Source organism: Dendrobates tinctorius, unplaced genomic scaffold, assembly GCF_039654945.1.
Source record: "Dendrobates tinctorius isolate UK_male_01 unplaced genomic scaffold, ASM3965494v1 ptg000039l, whole genome shotgun sequence".
Lineage (NCBI taxonomy): Eukaryota > Metazoa > Chordata > Amphibia > Anura > Dendrobatidae > Dendrobates > Dendrobates tinctorius.
Window position 1 is genome coordinate 27,802,204 of NW_027361707.1, and position 18,216 is coordinate 27,820,419.

An 18,216-nucleotide genomic window follows, 5' to 3' on the forward strand; every position below is an offset into this window, starting at 1 on the left:
AAAGGCAATGATGGGGTAAAGGCAATGATGGGGTAAAGGCAATGATGGGGTAAAGGCAATGATGGGGTAAAGGCAATGATGGGGTAAAGGCAATGATGGGGTAAAGGCAATGATGGGGTAAAGGCAATGATGGGGTAAAGGCAATGATGGGGTAAAGGCAATGATGGGGTAAAGGCAATGATGGGGTAAAGGCAATGATGGGGTAAAGGCAATGATGGGGTAAAGGCAATGATGGGGTAAAGGCAATGATGGGGTAAAGGCAATGATGGGGTAAAGGCAATGATGGGGTAAAGGCAATGATGGGGTAAAGGCAATGATGGGGTAAAGGCAATGATGGGGAGAGGGGAGTGATGGGGTGAAGGCAATGATGGGGAGAAGGGAGTGATGGGGTGAAGGCAATGATGGGGAGACAGCAGTGATGGATTGAAGGCAATGATGGAGAGATGGCAGTGATGGGGTGAAGGCAATGATGGGGAGAAGGGGGTGATGGAGCACTCATTCAAAACCTATGGTGAGTTGAGTCACATTATAAATGTTATTTAATTATAAGTATGCACTGCTACACTACAACTGCGTCCATAGCCTCGCCCCCTTATGACCAAAGCCCCGCCCCTGCCACACCTCCATCCCCGCCCTGCTGGGCCATGGAAGAATGGTCTTGCTTGAAACCGGTCCCTGGTGCAAAAAAGGTTGGGGACCACTGCTCTAGGGGCAGCGCCGATTTTTTTTAGATGACCTGGACACTGCCGCATCAATCTTCGGGACCTTGTCCCATATCTCGAAGGATATGCTTGAAGGGGTATCTCCTATTAGAGGAGGAGGGGAGGGCTCCCGACTTCTCAGGCTTCTTCCATTTTCTTTCAATGAGTGCCTGGACCTTCTCATTGACTGGAAAGGTCCGTTTTTTTCCTTTCTTGCAGTCCCCCGAACATGACGTCCTTCAGGGATTTAGCTGTTTTTTCCTCCTGTGGGCCCATCATCACCCTAATGGCCTTGAGGAGAGCATCCATATCTTCTATTGGAAAACACGGCTTGCCACCCGCGTCACTATCTGAGGAGGAGGAGGATGGGGGTTCAGCCTGAGATAAGGCCGAGGAAGAGTCTGAGTTAGAGCTAGATGCTCTTTTTCCCTTTTTCTAATAAAGTTTTAAGGGAGCCCTCCACTTAAGACCTGATGACCGATTTAAGGCTGGCTGCAAAGCTAGGAGCTTCCTCTCTGCCACGGTTCGCTGTATGCAGCCAGAACAAAGGTCCTTCTGCCAATCTCTTGCTAGGGGGCTTTTACATATGGCACAACCCCTATTATTCTTCTTATTCCCTGCTTTTTTAGGCCTTTTCTAAGGGATTAAATACACAAAATAAGGGGGCCGATTAATCAGTTTACTAACATTCACGAAGATCACTCACCAGCCACAACCAAGGGTACCGGACTCGGAGGCTGTGGAGGGGCACGTAACGTGTGCTCTCTGGACATCGAGGAGTCCCCAGACCTGTGGCTGGGACGACTGCTGCTTTTGACACTTGATCGGCTACCACTCTTGCGATCCTTTTTCTGGTGAGCCGAGGGCTGTGCAGGAGGCAGAGGCAGTGACTCCTGCTCTGACTCCATGGTCAGAGGCAGTACTGACCCCGACATCCGCCTTTAAATAGGCTGCCTCGGTACCGGAGAGCATCTTCCCCCTCCCCCCTGCGACTGCCGGCTGACCGCTGTAGCTTCCTCCAAGGAAAATGCCGGCCGGCGTCACACAGGGCGCCATGTTGCCGTCGCCTAGCTGATGTCAGCCGGGCGCACCCATAATGCATTGTGCCGCTGATACCAGTGGCCGGAAGGCGCCCTCGGCCACTCCCCACGTTTAGGCATTCAGAGGGAGCCGTCCAGGGCGCGCGCGAGGGGAGGGAGGGGTGGTGGAGCCTCCACACGGTCTGGAGTTGCCTGCCGTGCCCGCACGAACGCAAAGCCCCAGGGACACCCTGCGGACTGCGCATCCAGCCACCCGACGCTACAGGGATGGTCACTTGTTCTTCTCGCGCGGGGACGGGCCTGGGTCCTTTTCCTTTTGCCCATGACAGGCACCAACGCTGTCAGTATGGAATTCCCTTCCAGGACAGGAACCAAACTGAAGCGTGGGAGAGGTACCGCCCTTATATTTCAGTAGGTTCCTGTCCTGGCGGGGCGGATCCCTCTCTCTCAGGTGTGCCGTCATGGGTAAATGGAAAACAAAGATTAAGAAACAACCATAAGACGGATGCACTGTGTGTAGGTTACTATGCATAAGCCTGCTGACAGGTTTCCTTTAAAAAACTGGAAGCTGCAGGGACCAGAACAGATTATGCCCTGGGGGGACTTTGGGAAACAGTTTATATTTCCAGAGTACATTGTATATACTTATGCACGGGCTACAGCACGGGGGCAGGAGAAAGGGGGGTGGGAGAGCACAGGTCGACAGCGGGCGGGCAGAGAGCACAGGTCGACAGCGGGCGGGCAGAGAGCACAGGTCGACAGCGGGCGGGCAGAGAACACTGGTCCACCGCGGGCGGGCAGAGAACACTGGTCCACCGCGGGCGGGCAGAGAACACTGGTCCACCGCGGGCGGGCAGAGAACACTGGTCCACCGCGGGCGGGCAGAGAACACTGGTCCACCGCGGGCGGGCAGAGAACACTGGTCCACCGCGGGCGGGCAGAGAACACTGGTCCACCGCGGGCGGGCAGAGAACACTGGTCCACCGCGGGCGGGCAGAGAACACTGGTCCACCGCGGGCGGGCAGAGAACACTGGTCCACCGCGGGCGGGCAGAGAACACTGGTCCACCGCGGGCGGGCAGAGAACACTGGTCCACCGCGGGCGGGCAGAGAACACTGGTCCACCGCGGGCGGGCAGAGAACACTGGTCCACCGCGGGCGGGCAGAGAACACTGGTCCACCGCGGGCGGGCAGAGAACACTGGTCCACCGCGGGCGGGCAGAGAACACTGGTCCACCGCGGGCGGGCAGAGAACACTGGTCCACCGCGGGCGGGCAGAGAACACTGGTCCACCGCGGGCGGGCAGAGAACACTGGTCCACCGCGGGCGGGCAGAGAACACTGGTCCACCGCGGGCGGGCAGAGAACAGTGGTCCACCGCGGGCGGGCAGAGAACAGTGGTCCACAGCGGGCGGGCAGAGAACAGTGGTCCACAGCGGGCGGGCAGAGAACAGTGGTCCACAGCGGGCGGGCAGAGAACAGTGGTCCACAGCGGGCGGGCAGAGAACAGTGGTCCACAGCGGGCGGGCAGAGAACAGTGGTCCACAGCGGGCGGGCAGAGAACAGTGGTCCACAGCGGGCGGGCAGAGAACAGTGGTCCACAGCGGGCGGGCAGAGAACACTGGTCCACAGCGGGCGGGCAGAGAACACTGGTCCACAGCGGGCGGGCAGAGAACACTGGTCCACAGCGGGCGGGCAGAGAACACTGGTCCACAGCGGGCGGGCAGAGAACACTGGTCCACAGCGGGCGGGCAGAGAACACTGGTCCACAGCGGGCGGGCAGAGAACACTGGTCCACAGCGGGCGGGCAGAGAACACTGGTCCACAGCGGGCGGGCAGAGAACACTGGTCCACAGCGGGCGGGCAGAGAACACTGGTCCACAGCGGGCGGGCAGAGAACACTGGTCCACAGCGGGCGGGCAGAGAACACTGGTCCACAGCGGGCGGGCAGAGAACACTGGTCCACAGCGGGCGGGCAGAGAACACTGGTCCACAGCGGGCGGGCAGAGAACACTGGTCCACAGCGGGCGGGCAGAGAACACTGGTCCACAGCGGGCGGGCAGAGAACACTGGTCCACAGCGGGCGGGCAGAGAACACTGGTCCACAGCGGGCGGGCAGAGAACACTGGTCCACAGCGGGCGGGCAGAGAACACTGGTCCACAGCGGGCGGGCAGAGAACACTGGTCCACAGCGGGCGGGCAGAGAACACTGGTCCACAGCGGGCGGGCAGAGAACACTGGTCCACAGCGGGCGGGCAGAGAACACTGGTCCACAGCGGGCGGGCAGAGAACACTGGTCCACAGCGGGCGGGCAGAGAACACTGGTCCACAGCGGGCGGGCAGAGAACACTGGTCCACAGCGGGCGGGCAGAGAACACTGGTCCACAGCGGGCGGGCAGAGAACACTGGTCCACAGCGGGCGGGCAGAGAACACTGGTCCACAGCGGGCGGGCAGAGAACACTGGTCCACAGCGGGCGGGCAGAGAACACTGGTCCACAGCGGGCGGGCAGAGAACACTGGTCCACAGCGGGCGGGCAGAGAACACTGGTCCACAGCGGGCGGGCAGAGAACACTGGTCCACAGCGGGCGGGCAGAGAACACTGGTCCACAGCGGGCGGGCAGAGAACACTGGTCCACAGCGGGCGGGCAGAGAACACTGGTCCACAGCGGGCGGGCAGAGAACACTGGTCCACAGCGGGCGGGCAGAGAACACTGGTCCACAGCGGGCGGGCAGAGAACACTGGTCCACAGCGGGCGGGCAGAGAACACTGGTCCACAGCGGGCGGGCAGAGAACACTGGTCCACAGCGGGCGGGCAGAGAACACTGGTCCACAGCGGGCGGGCAGAGAACACTGGTCCACAGCGGGCGGGCAGAGAACACTGGTCCACAGCGGGCGGGCAGAGAACACTGGTCCACAGCGGGCGGGCAGAGAACACTGGTCCACAGCGGGCGGGCAGAGAACACTGGTCCACAGCGGGCGGGCAGAGAACACTGGTCCACAGCGGGCGGGCAGAGAACACTGGTCCACAGCGGGCGGGCAGAGAACACTGGTCCACAGCGGGCGGGCAGAGAACACTGGTCCACAGCGGGCGGGCAGAGAACACTGGTCCACAGCGAGCGGGCAGAGAACACTGGTCCACAGCGAGCGGGCAGAGAACACTGGTCCACAGCGAGCGGGCAGAGAACACTGGTCCACAGCGAGCGGGCAGAGAACACTGGTCCACAGCGAGCGGGCAGAGAACACTGGTCTACAGCGAGCGGGCAGAGAACACTGGTCCACAGCGAGCGGGCAGAGAACACTGGTCCACAGCGGGCGGGCAGAGAACACTGGTCCACAGCGAGCGGGCAGAGAACACTGGTCCACAGCGAGCGGGCAGAGAACACTGGTCCACAGCGAGCGGGCAGAGAACACTGGTCCACAGCGAGCGGGCAGAGAACACTGGTCCACAGCGAGCGGGCAGAGAACACTGGTCCACAGTGAGCGGGCAGAGAACACTGGTCTACAGCGAGCGGGCAGAGAACACTGGTCTACAGCGAGCAGGCAGAGAACACTGGTCTACAGTGGGGGGTGGTGGGGAGGTTGGAGAGCACTGTCTACAACGAATACAAAGTGTCAAAAACATCCACGAAATGCAGAAAGACGACACACGTTGGTACTTACCTTGCCAATATCAGTCAATGTGGCAAGTTCTAATATCTGTGACAGAACATCCAGGGCAGCGCGCAGGAAACTTCCAAACTTCTCATTGTTATTCTGAAGGTCCAGGGTTACCTGTTAAATCGAAAGAAAGGAAATCAATGATTACTACTAATAAATAACGAGACACCATCTGGCCTGCATCTCAATCTTCTTAAAGAAAGGGTTGTCAGAAAATATGATAATTGTCTAAGCAAGCGTTGATCTAAACCTATTAAAAATATATTTATAAAAAACACACTTTTTTTTTTACACAAGAAGACAGACCAGAGACTTATAATAAATGTGAAACAAGAATAAATGTCCCGTCTTTAGCTACATTTTCAAATGTTCTATTTTCCAGATTTGTGCTAGAGGGAAACATTAATTACCCCTGTAATAATACAGCAGCACTCCAGCTCATATTTTTCCCCATATGATGCTAACTGTATAACTTCTTTCATTCCAGCTCAGTTGCAGCCAAGTATCTTTAACCCCTTAACGACCGCCGATACGCCTTTTAACGGCGGTAATTAAGGGTACTTAAACCACAGCACTGTGAATTCACGGCGCTGTGGAGTAAGTAAATAGCGCCCCCCAGTGTTGGATTTTCTCCGGGGTCTCGGCTGCAGGCGGTCGGGTCGGTTTTTACCGACCACGCTTTTACGATCGCCGTTATTAACCCTATAACGGCGATCGTAAAAAAAAACAAATAAAAAGCCGCGATATTGCATTTAATTTCTCTTTCCTCTGATGTGATTGCACATCAGAGGGGAGAGAAAGAGGGTCCCCGATCCCCCCCCCGGTACCTCTCCGTGGTCCTCTGTCCCCTCGCGGTGGTCCTGCGCCCCGCCGACATCCTCCGGTGGGCGCCGCCATCGTGGATCCGGGGAAAATGGCGGGCGCATGCGCAGTGCGCCCGCCGGGAATCTGCCGGCTCCGGCTGGCAGATTCCATTCATTCATTTTGATCACTATGATAATCTATCATAGTGATCAAAATAAAAAAAATAGTGAATAACCCCCCCCCCCCCGTTTATCACCCCCTTAGTTAGGCAAACAAAATGAAATAAAGAAAATATATATTTTTTTTTTTCATTTTTCCATTAGGGCGAGGGTTAGAATTAGGGTTAGGGCGAATTAGGATTAGGGTTAGAATTAGGAGTGTGTTGGGGGTTAGCGTTGGAGCAATAATTGAGGGGTTTCCACTATTTACCAACTTTGGGGGTCTAAAAAATCACTTTTGTGGAAATAAAAAAGACTTTATTTTCACGGCCCTGTGTTATAAACTTCTGTGAAGCACTTGGGGATTCAAAGTGCTCACCACACATCTAGATAAGCTCCTTGGGGGGTCTAGTTTCCAAAAGGGAGTCACTTGCCGGGGGTTTTCACTGTTTAGGTGTATCAGGGGCTCTGCAAACACAACATGACGCCCGCAGACCATTCCATCAAAGTCTGCATTCCAAAATGGCACTCCTTCCCTTCCGAGCTCTCCCATGCGCCCAAACAGTGGTCCCCCCCACATATGGGGTATCAGCGTACTCAGGACAAATTGCACAACAACGTGCTAAAAAATCATTTTTGATTAAAAAAAAAAAAAAAAAAAAAAAAAAGAGGGATTTTGGGTTCTTACCGTAAAATCTCTTTCTTGGAGCCTTCATTGGGGGACACAGAATACCATGGGTGTATGCTGCTGCTGCTAGGAGGCTGACACTATGCAAAACAGGAAAATTAGCTCCTTCCCGGCAGTATACACCCACCGACAGGCACCAAGCACCTCAGTTGGTGAAAAAGCAGTAGGAGAAGCAACCAAAAACTATGAACATATGTACCAACCCAACAAGGGACTCGAAGACCCAACACGGTACAACTTAAACAGGGAGGGTGCCGAGTCCCCCAATGAAGGCTCCAAGAAAGATTTTACGGTAAGAACCCAAAATCCCTCTTTCTTTATCGCCTTATTGGGGGACACAGAATACCATGGGACGTTCCAAAGCAGTCCCGAGGGTGGGAACAGCAATAAAAGGAACGACAGAAGGAAGGGCTTAGGTCGGCCGGTGCGCGACCGCTGCCTGCAGAACCTTCCTACCAAGAGCCGCATCAGACGAGGCCTGGGTATGAACCCTGTAGAACCTCGCAAAGGTGTGCAAAGACGACCAGGTCGCGGCCCTGCAAAGTTGTAAGGCCGAAGCCTGGTGTCGCACAGCCCAAGAAGCCCCTACAGCCCGGTGTGGAGTGGGCTTTCACTCCCGGAGGGGGCTGTTTCTCCTGAAGTCGGTAGGCTTCCAGGATGGTAGACCGAATCCAGCGAGCAATCGTGGATTTGGAGGCCGGAAGACCTTTCCGGCGACCCTCAGAAATGACCAGCAGGGAATCAGACTGGCGAAAAGAAGCAGTCCTGGCAAGGTAAACACGCAAGGCTCTCACTACATCCAGTTTGTGGAGCGACTTTTCCAGAGGATGAGCAGGCGCAGGACAAAATGATGGAAGGACGATATCTTTGTTAATGTGAAAAGGAGATACCACTTTTGGAAGGAAGGAAGGAACTGGCCTGAGAACAACCTTATCTTGGTAAATGCGGGAGGAAGCTGGCTTCTGAGCCTTGATCATGGTCTGAATGACCCGGCTGGAAAACCCTGAATCCTTCAGAATTGCGGCCTCAACGGCCATGCAGTTAAACTCAGAGACTGAGAATTCTGGTGGTAAAGAGGGCCTTGCGAGAGAAGATCTGGACGGTCTGGAAGCCTCCAGGGGACGTCCGCGAGCATGTTCACCAAGTCCGCGTACCAAGGGCGTCTCGGCCAGTCTGGAGCCACTAGGATGACTGGGATGCCCTCTGACTTTATCTTTTTGACCACTCTTGGAATGAGGGCAAGGGGAGGAAACAGGTAAGGCAGTTGGAACTGGGACCACGGAATTACTAGGGCGTCGCAACCGACGGCTAGAGGATCCCTGGACCTGGCTACAAAGTGAGGAACTTTGTTGTTCATCCGAGATGCCATGAGATCGACGTCCGGGGTGTCCCAACGCTGGCATATCTGACTGAAGACTGTGGGATGAAGGGACCATTCGCCTGACGCTAGACCTTGGCGAATCAAGAAGTCGGCTGCCCAATTTTCCACCCTTGGAATGTGAACAGCGGAGATCGCCGGAACGTGACGCTCTGCCCAGCGCAGTATCCTTGCCACTTCTGACATTACCTGCCTGCTGTGAGTACCGCCCTGGTGGTTTATGTATGCCACAGCCGTGGCTTTGTCTGACTGAATGCGGACTGGTTTGCCTACGAGGAGATGCTGCCAACGAAGGAGAGCAAGGAGGATTGCCCTGATCTCCAGAAGGTTGATGGGCAGAAGAGTCTCCTGGGCGTTCCGGCGCCCTTGGGGCGTTTCCTGATGGTAAACCGCCCCCCATCCTAGGAGACTGGCATCGGTGGTGAGGACCTGCCACCGAGGCGGAAGAAAAGACCTTCCGCGGAGAACTGACGCCGGCAAAGCCCACCAAGTCAGCGATTGTCTGACTCTGAGCGGAAGAAGAATGGGGCGGTCCAGAGAAAACGAGGTCTTGTCCCAGACTGACAGGAGGAACAGTTGGAGAGGGCGAGAGTGGAATTGTGAAAAGGGCACTGCTTCCATGGAAGCCATCATCTTCCCCAGGACCCTCATGCAGGACCGAAGGGACATGATCCTCGAGCGTTGTAGGGACTGGATCCCCTTGCAAAGGGTTGAAAACTTGTCCCTCGGTAGAAACACCCGGGCTAGATTCGTGTCGAACTCCATGCCCAAAACGGTCAGACGTTGGGTAGGGCGCAGGATGGACTTCTCCTTGTTGACTATCCATCCAAGGTTATCTGAAGACTGTGAAGACAGTCTTGGCGGGACGAGCCCTTGATCAGGAGATCGTCCAGGTAAGGAATGATAAGAATTCCTCTGGATCGAAGGATGGCCATGACTGTTGCCATCACCTTCGTAAAGACACGGGGAGCGGAGGCTACTCCGAAGGGGAGGGCCGTGAACTGATAGTGATTGTCCTGAATCGCAAAACAGAGGTATCTCTGAAGCCGCAGAGAAATGGGGATGTGGAGGTAGGCATCCTGTATGTTCACAGAGCAGAGAAACTCTCTGGGTTCCATCGAGGCTATTACCGAACGCAGAGACTCCATCTTGAAGTGGCGGATCTTCACGTGGCGATTGAGCAACTTGAGGTCCAAAATTGGACGAAGAGAGCCGTCCTTTTTCGGGACTACGAAGAGATTCGAGTAGAACCCTAAAAACCGTTCGTTTGCAGGAACGGGAACGTTGACCCCTGCGGAAAGGAGGGAGGAGACGGCCTGAAGGAACCCTGAAATCTGTGATCGCTGTCTTGGGGATCGAGACAGAAAGAAGCGACTGTTTGGGGGGGAAGAAAACTCGATTTTGTATCCGGATGTGATGATTTCCCTGACCCAAGCGTCGTCGACAACGGATAGCCATGCGTCCTTGAAAAAGGAAAGTCTGCCTCCCACCCTGGAAAGATTTCCAGGTGGGGGTGACCCGTCACTTAGATGAAAATCTGCCGGATCGGGAGACTGAGGACCTGACCTCTGGATCTCCAGCGGGGAGCCGGCTTATAAGAAGGCTTTCTCCTGTCTCTGGAAGCAGGATGCCGGTCCTGCTGGGATGAACTTTCTGCGGCAGAGAAGGGGCGAAAGGACCTAAATGGCCGAGAAGCCTTCTTGCTAAAGAACCTCCTAGGGCGGGACTGGGGAAGGGAAGTGCTCTTTCCACCAGTGGCATCCGAGATTATGTGATCCAGCTTGGCGCCAAAGAGCCTAGTGCCGTGAAATGCCAGGTTGGTGAGCGACTTCTTTGAGGTGGTGTCCGCATTCCAAGACTTCAACCAAAGAATGCGGCGTATGGCCGCTATGTTGCTGTTAGCTCTAGCTACGCACCCAGCCGCGTCCAAGGAGGCGGCCAAAAGGTATTTGCCCGCATGATTAATTTGGTCTGCTAAATCTGCCAGCTCGTCCCGAGGAGCTGCCGCTGAAATGCCCCTGCGCAGAATTTTTGCCCAAGCCGAAATGACCTTCGCCACCCAAGCGGAGGCGAAGATAGGACAGAGGGAGGCGCCGGATGCCTCAAAAATTGACTTAGCCAACGACTCTATTTGCCTGTCTGTTGGGTCTTTAAGAGAAGCTCCGTCCGGAAGGGAAAGAACCGTCTTAGAGGAAATCCGAGAAACTGGTGGATCTACCTCGGGAGCTTTGGTCCACTTCGTGACTAGATCCGCATCGAAGGGATAAAGTACATCTAAGTACTTGCAGCCTGAAAAACGTTTCTCAGGATGTTGCCGGTGATTGGCTAAGGAAGTGTCGAACTCTTTGTTATTAGGAAAGGTTCGAGATGGAGGCCTCGCTTTCTTAAAGGAAACAGAGCATTCCTGCGGGGGTGCCTTATCCTCCTTTATCTTGAGTGTTTGGTATATAGCCGATATGAGACTATCTACCATATCCCGAGTTCTAGCTATGTTGTCCGCCTCTGAGTCAGATCCAGATTGGGAATCATCATCTGACTTAGGATTGTCTGTTGAGGATGGAGACGAAGAGCGTAGCCTGAGAGACGCGGAGGGACCCTGCGAACTGGAAGAAGAGCCGCCAGACAGGACCCACTTCCTAGAGCCCCTACCCGGCTTGTCCGCCTGAGGGTTGCGGTCAGGTGCTGGCGACTCACCGTGAGAGGCGGTCGGTGCACAGGTGGCTGCAGATAACTGCTGTAACCGCTCTAAGACCTGGACCAGCGATTGAGACATTTTCGTCAGATCAGAAACCGACTGAGGCTTCGCCACGGCCCACTCAGGGGGTGGGGTGGTCTCCACCCGGGACTCGGAGTGCTCCTGAGGGGCAGACATGGAGGAAGGGCTGCAGGATGGGCAGAGGGGAGACGACTGACCTGATGCCCACTTCTTTCTGCAGCGCGCGCAGGCGTAGTGAATAGCGGTGGGTCTAGCACTGAAGGCCCTTGGAGGGTTGGGCATAAGTCTCTGTGGTAGAAATACTACCTGAATGAAACTGCGGGGGAGAAGCTAAGTCCAACGTCAGGGAGAGTCAGCGCCGAGCCTACCGAGGTTCAGAAGCAGACAGAACAGCGGTGTGTCCCCCAGGAAAAAATCCGGGGAAGAGGGAGGAAGATGCTCAGCAAGACAGGAAAGGGACGCTGGCGGTGGGCGGGGCCTAGCCGCTGCACCGCGCGATTGGCTGAGACCTGAGGAGGGGGGCGCGGTTAATGTCATGCTGACAGGGCTGCAGTGAAAGCAGCCCTGAGATAGGCTGGAGAAGCGCGTGAAAGAAAGCGCGCGCAGGGAGGGGGAGGACCGCTTTTGAAAATGAAAGTGAAAGCGCTCCCTGTGCTTTCACTAGCGACGGCACGCCCGGGGCCCAGAAACAGTGTATACCCCTGTAGATTAAAAGATGGGCTGGAGAGGGGGCACCGGGAATGCTGACCGAGGAAGCCCCCAACGGACACCCCCCCCGTGACAGAAGGAGCGCGCACTTGCCAGAGCGCTGGGCCAAGAGAGCGGGGAATTCAAACAGGAGGAGAGAGGTACCGACACTGACAGCGTGTGAGGGGGATGCAGGGCGCGTGTTAGGAACGGCGCTGTACTGGCTGTGATAGCTGCAGACAGGGTTGAATGGGTCCTTGGTAGATGTATGAGAGCGGGGCTGAAGGGAACATTCAGATAAGCTTACCTGACGTCCCTGAAGAGGATGACCGCAGGGACCCACGATAGAGCGCAGGCCGCTGGGAGAGACGATCCTCAGTACCCGCACCAAGTCCGTATGGTGCAGAAGACGGCTCCTATCCCAGTGTCAGGGGAAACGTCACCGCTGGCGACTGCCGTCTTCCTCTCAGCCCTGTCCTGGGAGAGGGATGAGGAGGGGAATCGGCTAGGACCGGGCACCCATCCATGGCCCATAGCACCCGAGGGTGATAGGGGAAGGTCCTGCCTGCGGACCTGAGAGTTGCGATGTGGGCAATACCACATTGCTCGCTCAGCCGCATTAATTGGAAAAGCAGGATGAACTCACATCCCGTTTCCTGATGCTGTCTCTGGAAAATAAAGGGAAAACATTAATAAACACAACTTAAAAACCTGAAAAGAAAAAGATTAAATACGGATCTGGGGAGATCCCGTTCTGCCTCCTACAGACACTAAGCACAAACTGAGGTGCTTGGTGCCTGTCGGTGGGTGTATACTGCCGGGGAGGAGCTAATTTTCCTGTTTTGCATAGTGTCAGCCTCCTAGCAGCAGCAGCATACACCCATGGTATTCTGTGTCCCCCAATAAGGCGATAAAGAAACTTATTTTTACGGTAATTTTCATGGCTCTACGTTATAAACTTCTGTGAAGCACTTGAAGGTTCAAAATGCTCACCACACATCTAGATAAGTTCTTTAAGGGGTCTAGTTTCCAAAATGGGGTCACTTGTTGGGGGTTTCCACTGTTTAGGAACATCAGGGGTTCTCCAAACGCAACATGGCATCCGATCTCAATTCCAGTCAATTCTGCGTTGAAAAAGTCAAACGGGCTCCTTCCCTTGCGAGCTCTGCCGTGCGCTGAACAAGTGGTTTACCCCTACATATGGGGTATCAGCGTATTCAGGAGAAATTGCACAACAAATTTTGTGGTTCATTTTCTCTAACACTTGTGGAAATAAAAAAAAATTGGTTCTGAAGTAAATTTTTTGCAAAAAAAAGTTAAATGTTAATTTTTTCCTTCTACATTGCTTTAGTTCCTGTGAAGCACGTAAAGGGTTAATAAACTTCTTGAATGTGGTTTTGAGCACCTTGAGGGGTCTAGTTTTTAGAATGGTGTCACTTTTGGGTATTTTCTGTCATGTACACCCCTCAAAATTACATTAAATATGATGTGGTGCCTAAAAAAATGGTTTTGTAAATTTTGTTGTAAAAATTAGAGTTGAGCGAAACGGGTCGAAAAAATTCAAAAGTCGCCGACTTTTGGCAAAGTCGGGTTTCATGAAACGAAACCCGACCCTAGGATGAGGTCGGCCACGAGGTCGGCGACTTACGCGCCAAAGTCGCGTTTCAAAAGTTTGTTTTGCGCTCTTTTTCAGCCAATCAGGATCCACGGACACTGTGGGCAACGTGATGACCTAGGCACGGGTCACCACCATCTTTCAGAAGGGCATGCAAGTGATTGGCTTGCTTTGGTGGGCGTCACAGGGGGTATAAAAGGGCGTGCACGCCGACCGCCATCTTACTTCTGCCGATCTTAGTATAGGGAGAGCGTTAGGCAGGGAAGAAGACAAAAAAACTGCTTCTGCTGCTAGCGATTTGGCCGGCACAACACACAAGTCACTGTGTGTGCAGTGCAAGGGGAGGCTATATTGTGGTGTATCAGTGGTGTTGGTTGTTGGGCTGCCTTTTAAGGCTTCCTGACACGCTGGCATTGCTGTTTACCCACTGCTCCGCAAACTGCTTTTTTAAAAGCAATCCAATCTCCCTTATCCTCTAGTCACTTTTGTCACAGCTGTGCCATCGAGCCTGTCACATAGCGCTCAGATATCAGTGGGCCTCACACAATCCACAAGTGTCCAGTGTCCAAAAGTGTGCGCAGAGATTCAAAATCTCCATTATCCTCTCGTCACTTTGGTCACAGGCAGCTGTGCCATTGAGCGTGTCACATAGCGCTCAGATATCAGTGGGCCTCACACAATCCACAAGTGTCCAGTGTCCAAAAGTGTGCGCAGAGATTCAAAATCTCCATTATCCTCTCGTCACTTTGGTCACAGGCAGCTGTGCCATCGAGCGTGTCACATAGCGCTCAGATATCAGTGGGCCGCACACAATCCACAAGTGTCCAGTGTCCAAAAGTGTGCGCAGAGATTCAAAATCTCCATTATCCTCTCGTCACTTTTGTCACAGGCAGCTGTGCCATCGAGCCTGTCACATAGCGCTCAGATATCAGTGGGCCTCACACAATCCACAAGTGTCCAGTGTCCAAAAGTGTGCGCAGAGATTCAAAATCTCCATTATCCTCTCGTCACTTTGGTCACAGCTGTGCCATCGAGCGTGTCACATAGCGCTCAGATATCAGTGGGCCTCACACAATCCACAAGTGTCCAGTGTCCAAAAGTGTGCGCAGAGATTCAAAATCTCCATTATCCTCTCGTCACTTTGGTCACAGGCAGCTGTGCCATCGAGCGTGTCACATAGCGCTCAGATATCAGTGGGCCTCACACAATCCACAAGTGTCCAGTGTCCAATGGATGCCAATCCACAAGTGTCCAGATTGGCATCCATTGGGGGAAGAGGGTGCTGCTTCCAATAGCTCAGATGAGGAGCATCCACAGCAGACATCGACATCGCAACAGCTGTTATCTGGCAGGCCCGGAGCACTCCAAAGACAGGTTCCAAACATCAAGAGAGTTGCTGGACAGCTTGTCCAGAGGGTCAAAAGATCACAGCGTGCTAGGCCGCAAAATGTCTGCCAAAGTAGGAAGAGTGCAGTGTGGCACTTTTTTAAACAAAATCCTCATGATCAGGCCAAGGTTATCTGTAAGAAGTGTGCAAAGACCTTTAGCCGAGGGAAAAATCTGAAAAATTTGAATACCAGTTGCATGCTTAGACATTTAACCAGCATGCACTTGCAAGCGTGGACACAACACCAAACCTCAAGTGCCACATGTGCAACTGATCACAACGAAGGTAGTCAGCAACGCTACATTGTTTCCCCCACTGTAAGCCCACCGGTTAGCACAGCAGCAAATGTTGAGGTGTCGTTGCAAGACCACAGCAGTCAGGGAATCCCACTGTTATATCAACGAAAGACTGATTCTAGGCCATCAGAAAGAACACCAACTCCATCACCATCATCAACCCTCTCTCAGTCCGCCCTGTCCACCGCTACTTCCACCATATGCAGCTCTCAAGTCCAGCTCACCCTCCCAGACACTATGAGTAGGTCAAGAAAGTACTCAGTCTCTCATCCGCGTACACTGGGTTTGAACGCCCACATTGCCAAACTAATCTCGTTTGAGATGATGCCCTTTCGGTTGGTGGAAAGCACAGCTTTCCGCGAACTTATGGCCTATGCAGTACCACGCTATGACCTACCCAGTCGCCACTTCTTCTCTCGCAAAGCCATCCCAGCCCTCCACCATCATGTGAAAGACCGCATTGTCCATGCACTCAAGCAGTCAGTGAGCGGAAAGGTGCACCTCACAACTGATGCATGGTCCAGTCGGCATGGCCAGGGCCGTTACGTGTCCATCACTGCGCACTGGGTTAATGTGGTGGATGCAGGGTCCACAGGGGACAGCGGTGGTGGGACAGTGCTGCCTAGCCCACGGTATAGGAAACAGTTGGCTGTAGGCGTTCGACCCTCCTCCTCCAGAAGCGAAAGCTCGTCCACAGAGCGCAGTCGTACGAGCACTCCATCTGCAGCTGCCACTGTTGCACACGATGTGTCCCCCTATCGAGCAGCTAGTGGAAAGCGTCAGCAGGCTGTGTTGCAGATGATGTGTTTGGGCGACAGACACACCGCCGAGGTGCTGGCCGAGTACTTGAAGAGACAAACTGAGTCATGGCTGGGCAGTGTACATCTTGAGGCAGGCAAGGTAGTTAGTGATAACGGCCGTAATTTTGTGGCAGCCATAGCCCTTTCAAAACTCAGCCACATACCTTGCTTGGCACACACCTTGAACCTGGTGGTGCAGTGCTTCCTCAAAAATTATCCGGAGTTAACAGCCCTGCTCCAGAAGGTGCGAAGACTGTGCGCGCACATCCGCCGGTCGCCTGTACACTCCGTTCGTATGCAGAAGCTGCAGCGATTGCTCCACCTTCCCAACCACCGCCTCATTATCGACATTGCAACAAGGTGGAACTCCACCCTGCACATGGTGGAGCGGCTGTGCGAGCAGAGGCAGGCCATAATGCATTTGTGGGAGGATACACGGCCAGGCACTTTGAGAGCAGACATGGAGTTGACCGGTGTGCAGTGGTCGAAGCTGAAAGACCTCTGTAAAGTCCTTCAGTGTTTTGAGGAATGCACACGGCTGGTAAGTGCAGACGACGCCATCCTAAGCATGAGCATACCACTTATGCGTCTGCTCATGCAAACTTTGACGCACCTTAAGGAGCAGGCGTCTGCAGCCAATGTTGATGAGGAGGAAGAGGAGGAGGGAATCCTTGATGACATTCAGCCATTGTCTGCTCAGGGACCTCTCCTGGACGAGGTGGAGGAAGAAGAGGAGGAGGAGGAGGATGATGGGAATGATTACTTAGGGGAGGAGGATGCATCTCGTGGGGCAAGTGAAAATGTTGGCGTGGCAAGGTCTGGTACAGGGTTTGTGCGTGACTGGAGGGATGTGGATTTGCCAGAAAGTGCTCCTCCACCCAGCACTCGCAGTGCATCACTGACACCGGGAACATTGGCCCACATGTCAGATTATGCCTTGCGGATCCTAAAAAGGGACCCCCGCATTGCCAAAATGATGAACGATGACGACTACTGGTTGGCCAGCATCCTGGATCCACGCTATAAAGGCAAATTACAAAACATCATGCCACAGGAGAACCTTGACCTAATATTGGCTAATAAACAAGCAACTCTGGTAAATCGGTTGCTTGAGGCATTCCCAGCACACAGCAGCGGTGATGGTTCTCACACGAGCCGTACGGGCCGGGGGCAGCTTGGCAGAGGTGTTCGTGGTGCACACAGCAGAAGTGGCGTTGGAGACAGGGGTTTCATGACAATGTTGTGGACTGATTTTTCAAATACCGCTCACACAACTGGTAATACTGCATCGATGGAAAGTGACAGGAGACAGCAGTTGTCAACTATGGTTACAAACTACTTTTCCTCCCATATCGATGTTCTCCCACACAGGTCATTCCCCTTTGACTATTGGGCCGCTAAACTGGACACCTGGCCTGAATTGGCCCAATATGCCTTACAGGAGCTCGCTTGCCCAGCTGCAAGTGTGCTATCGGAAAGAGTCTTCAGTGCAGCTGAATCAATCCTGACAGAAAAAAGGACCCGTCTGTCAACCCAAAATGTGGATGATCTAACCTTCATTAAAATGAACCACGCATGGGTTTCCAAGGATTTTGTCCCACCTTCCCCTGATGACACATAGGGTGACAGAAAAATGGCTTGCTTTGGTCCACCTCTTCCTGGTACTTCACCTATTTCGCCTTTTGCATCAGCTGAATGTCCAACATCAACATATGCCACTTTCTAAAACTCCCTAACTGTGCTGCCTCCCCCCCATGGCCGGGGTCACCACCTACCGCACGACACCGTGCGAGTGCCGTTGCCCTGGACAGGTGGGTAGGCCGACTCTTGGGCGCGGGCACTGGGTCCCTCATAGTGCAATCAAGTGTCTCTGACGGTGGTGGTGCACACCCGCCGTCAGACACACCGCTGTACTATGAGGGGCCCAGTGCCAGTACCGACGCCCACGAGTGGGCCCCCCTTGCTTGGGCAGGGCCCCAGCATTTGCAATCTTTACCTCTCCCTGCTCCTCCGCTGTGTAATCTGGGCCGTCAAATCCATACTGTGCCTGACACCGTCTGAGCCTGCCTCCTGAGACATATATTTTGAATGTGTACGCTATCCATACATGTTATCCGGGGATACGGTACCCTTTCTAACCTTTGTGCAATCACGTGCAATCCATACTGGGCCTAACACCGTCTGAGCCTGCCTCCTGAGACATATATTTTGAATGTGTACGCTATCCATACATGTTATCCGGGGATACGGTACCCTTTCTAACCTTTGTGCAATCACGTGCAATCCAT

At 54.1% G+C, this 18,216-nt stretch overlaps 1 protein-coding gene across 2 annotated transcripts in view; it reads right to left on the minus strand.

Annotated features, from left to right (window-relative positions):
* HTT (huntingtin) overlaps positions 1-18,216 on the minus strand; it is a 301,306-nt gene that overhangs the window by 132,691 nt on the left and 150,399 nt on the right. For both annotated transcript variants that reach the window (XM_073574569.1, XM_073574568.1), the window contains one exon: positions 5,403-5,513. In XM_073574569.1, the coding sequence (XP_073430670.1) occupies positions 5,403-5,513 (111 nt within the window). The remainder of the gene's footprint in view (positions 1-5,402; positions 5,514-18,216) is intronic.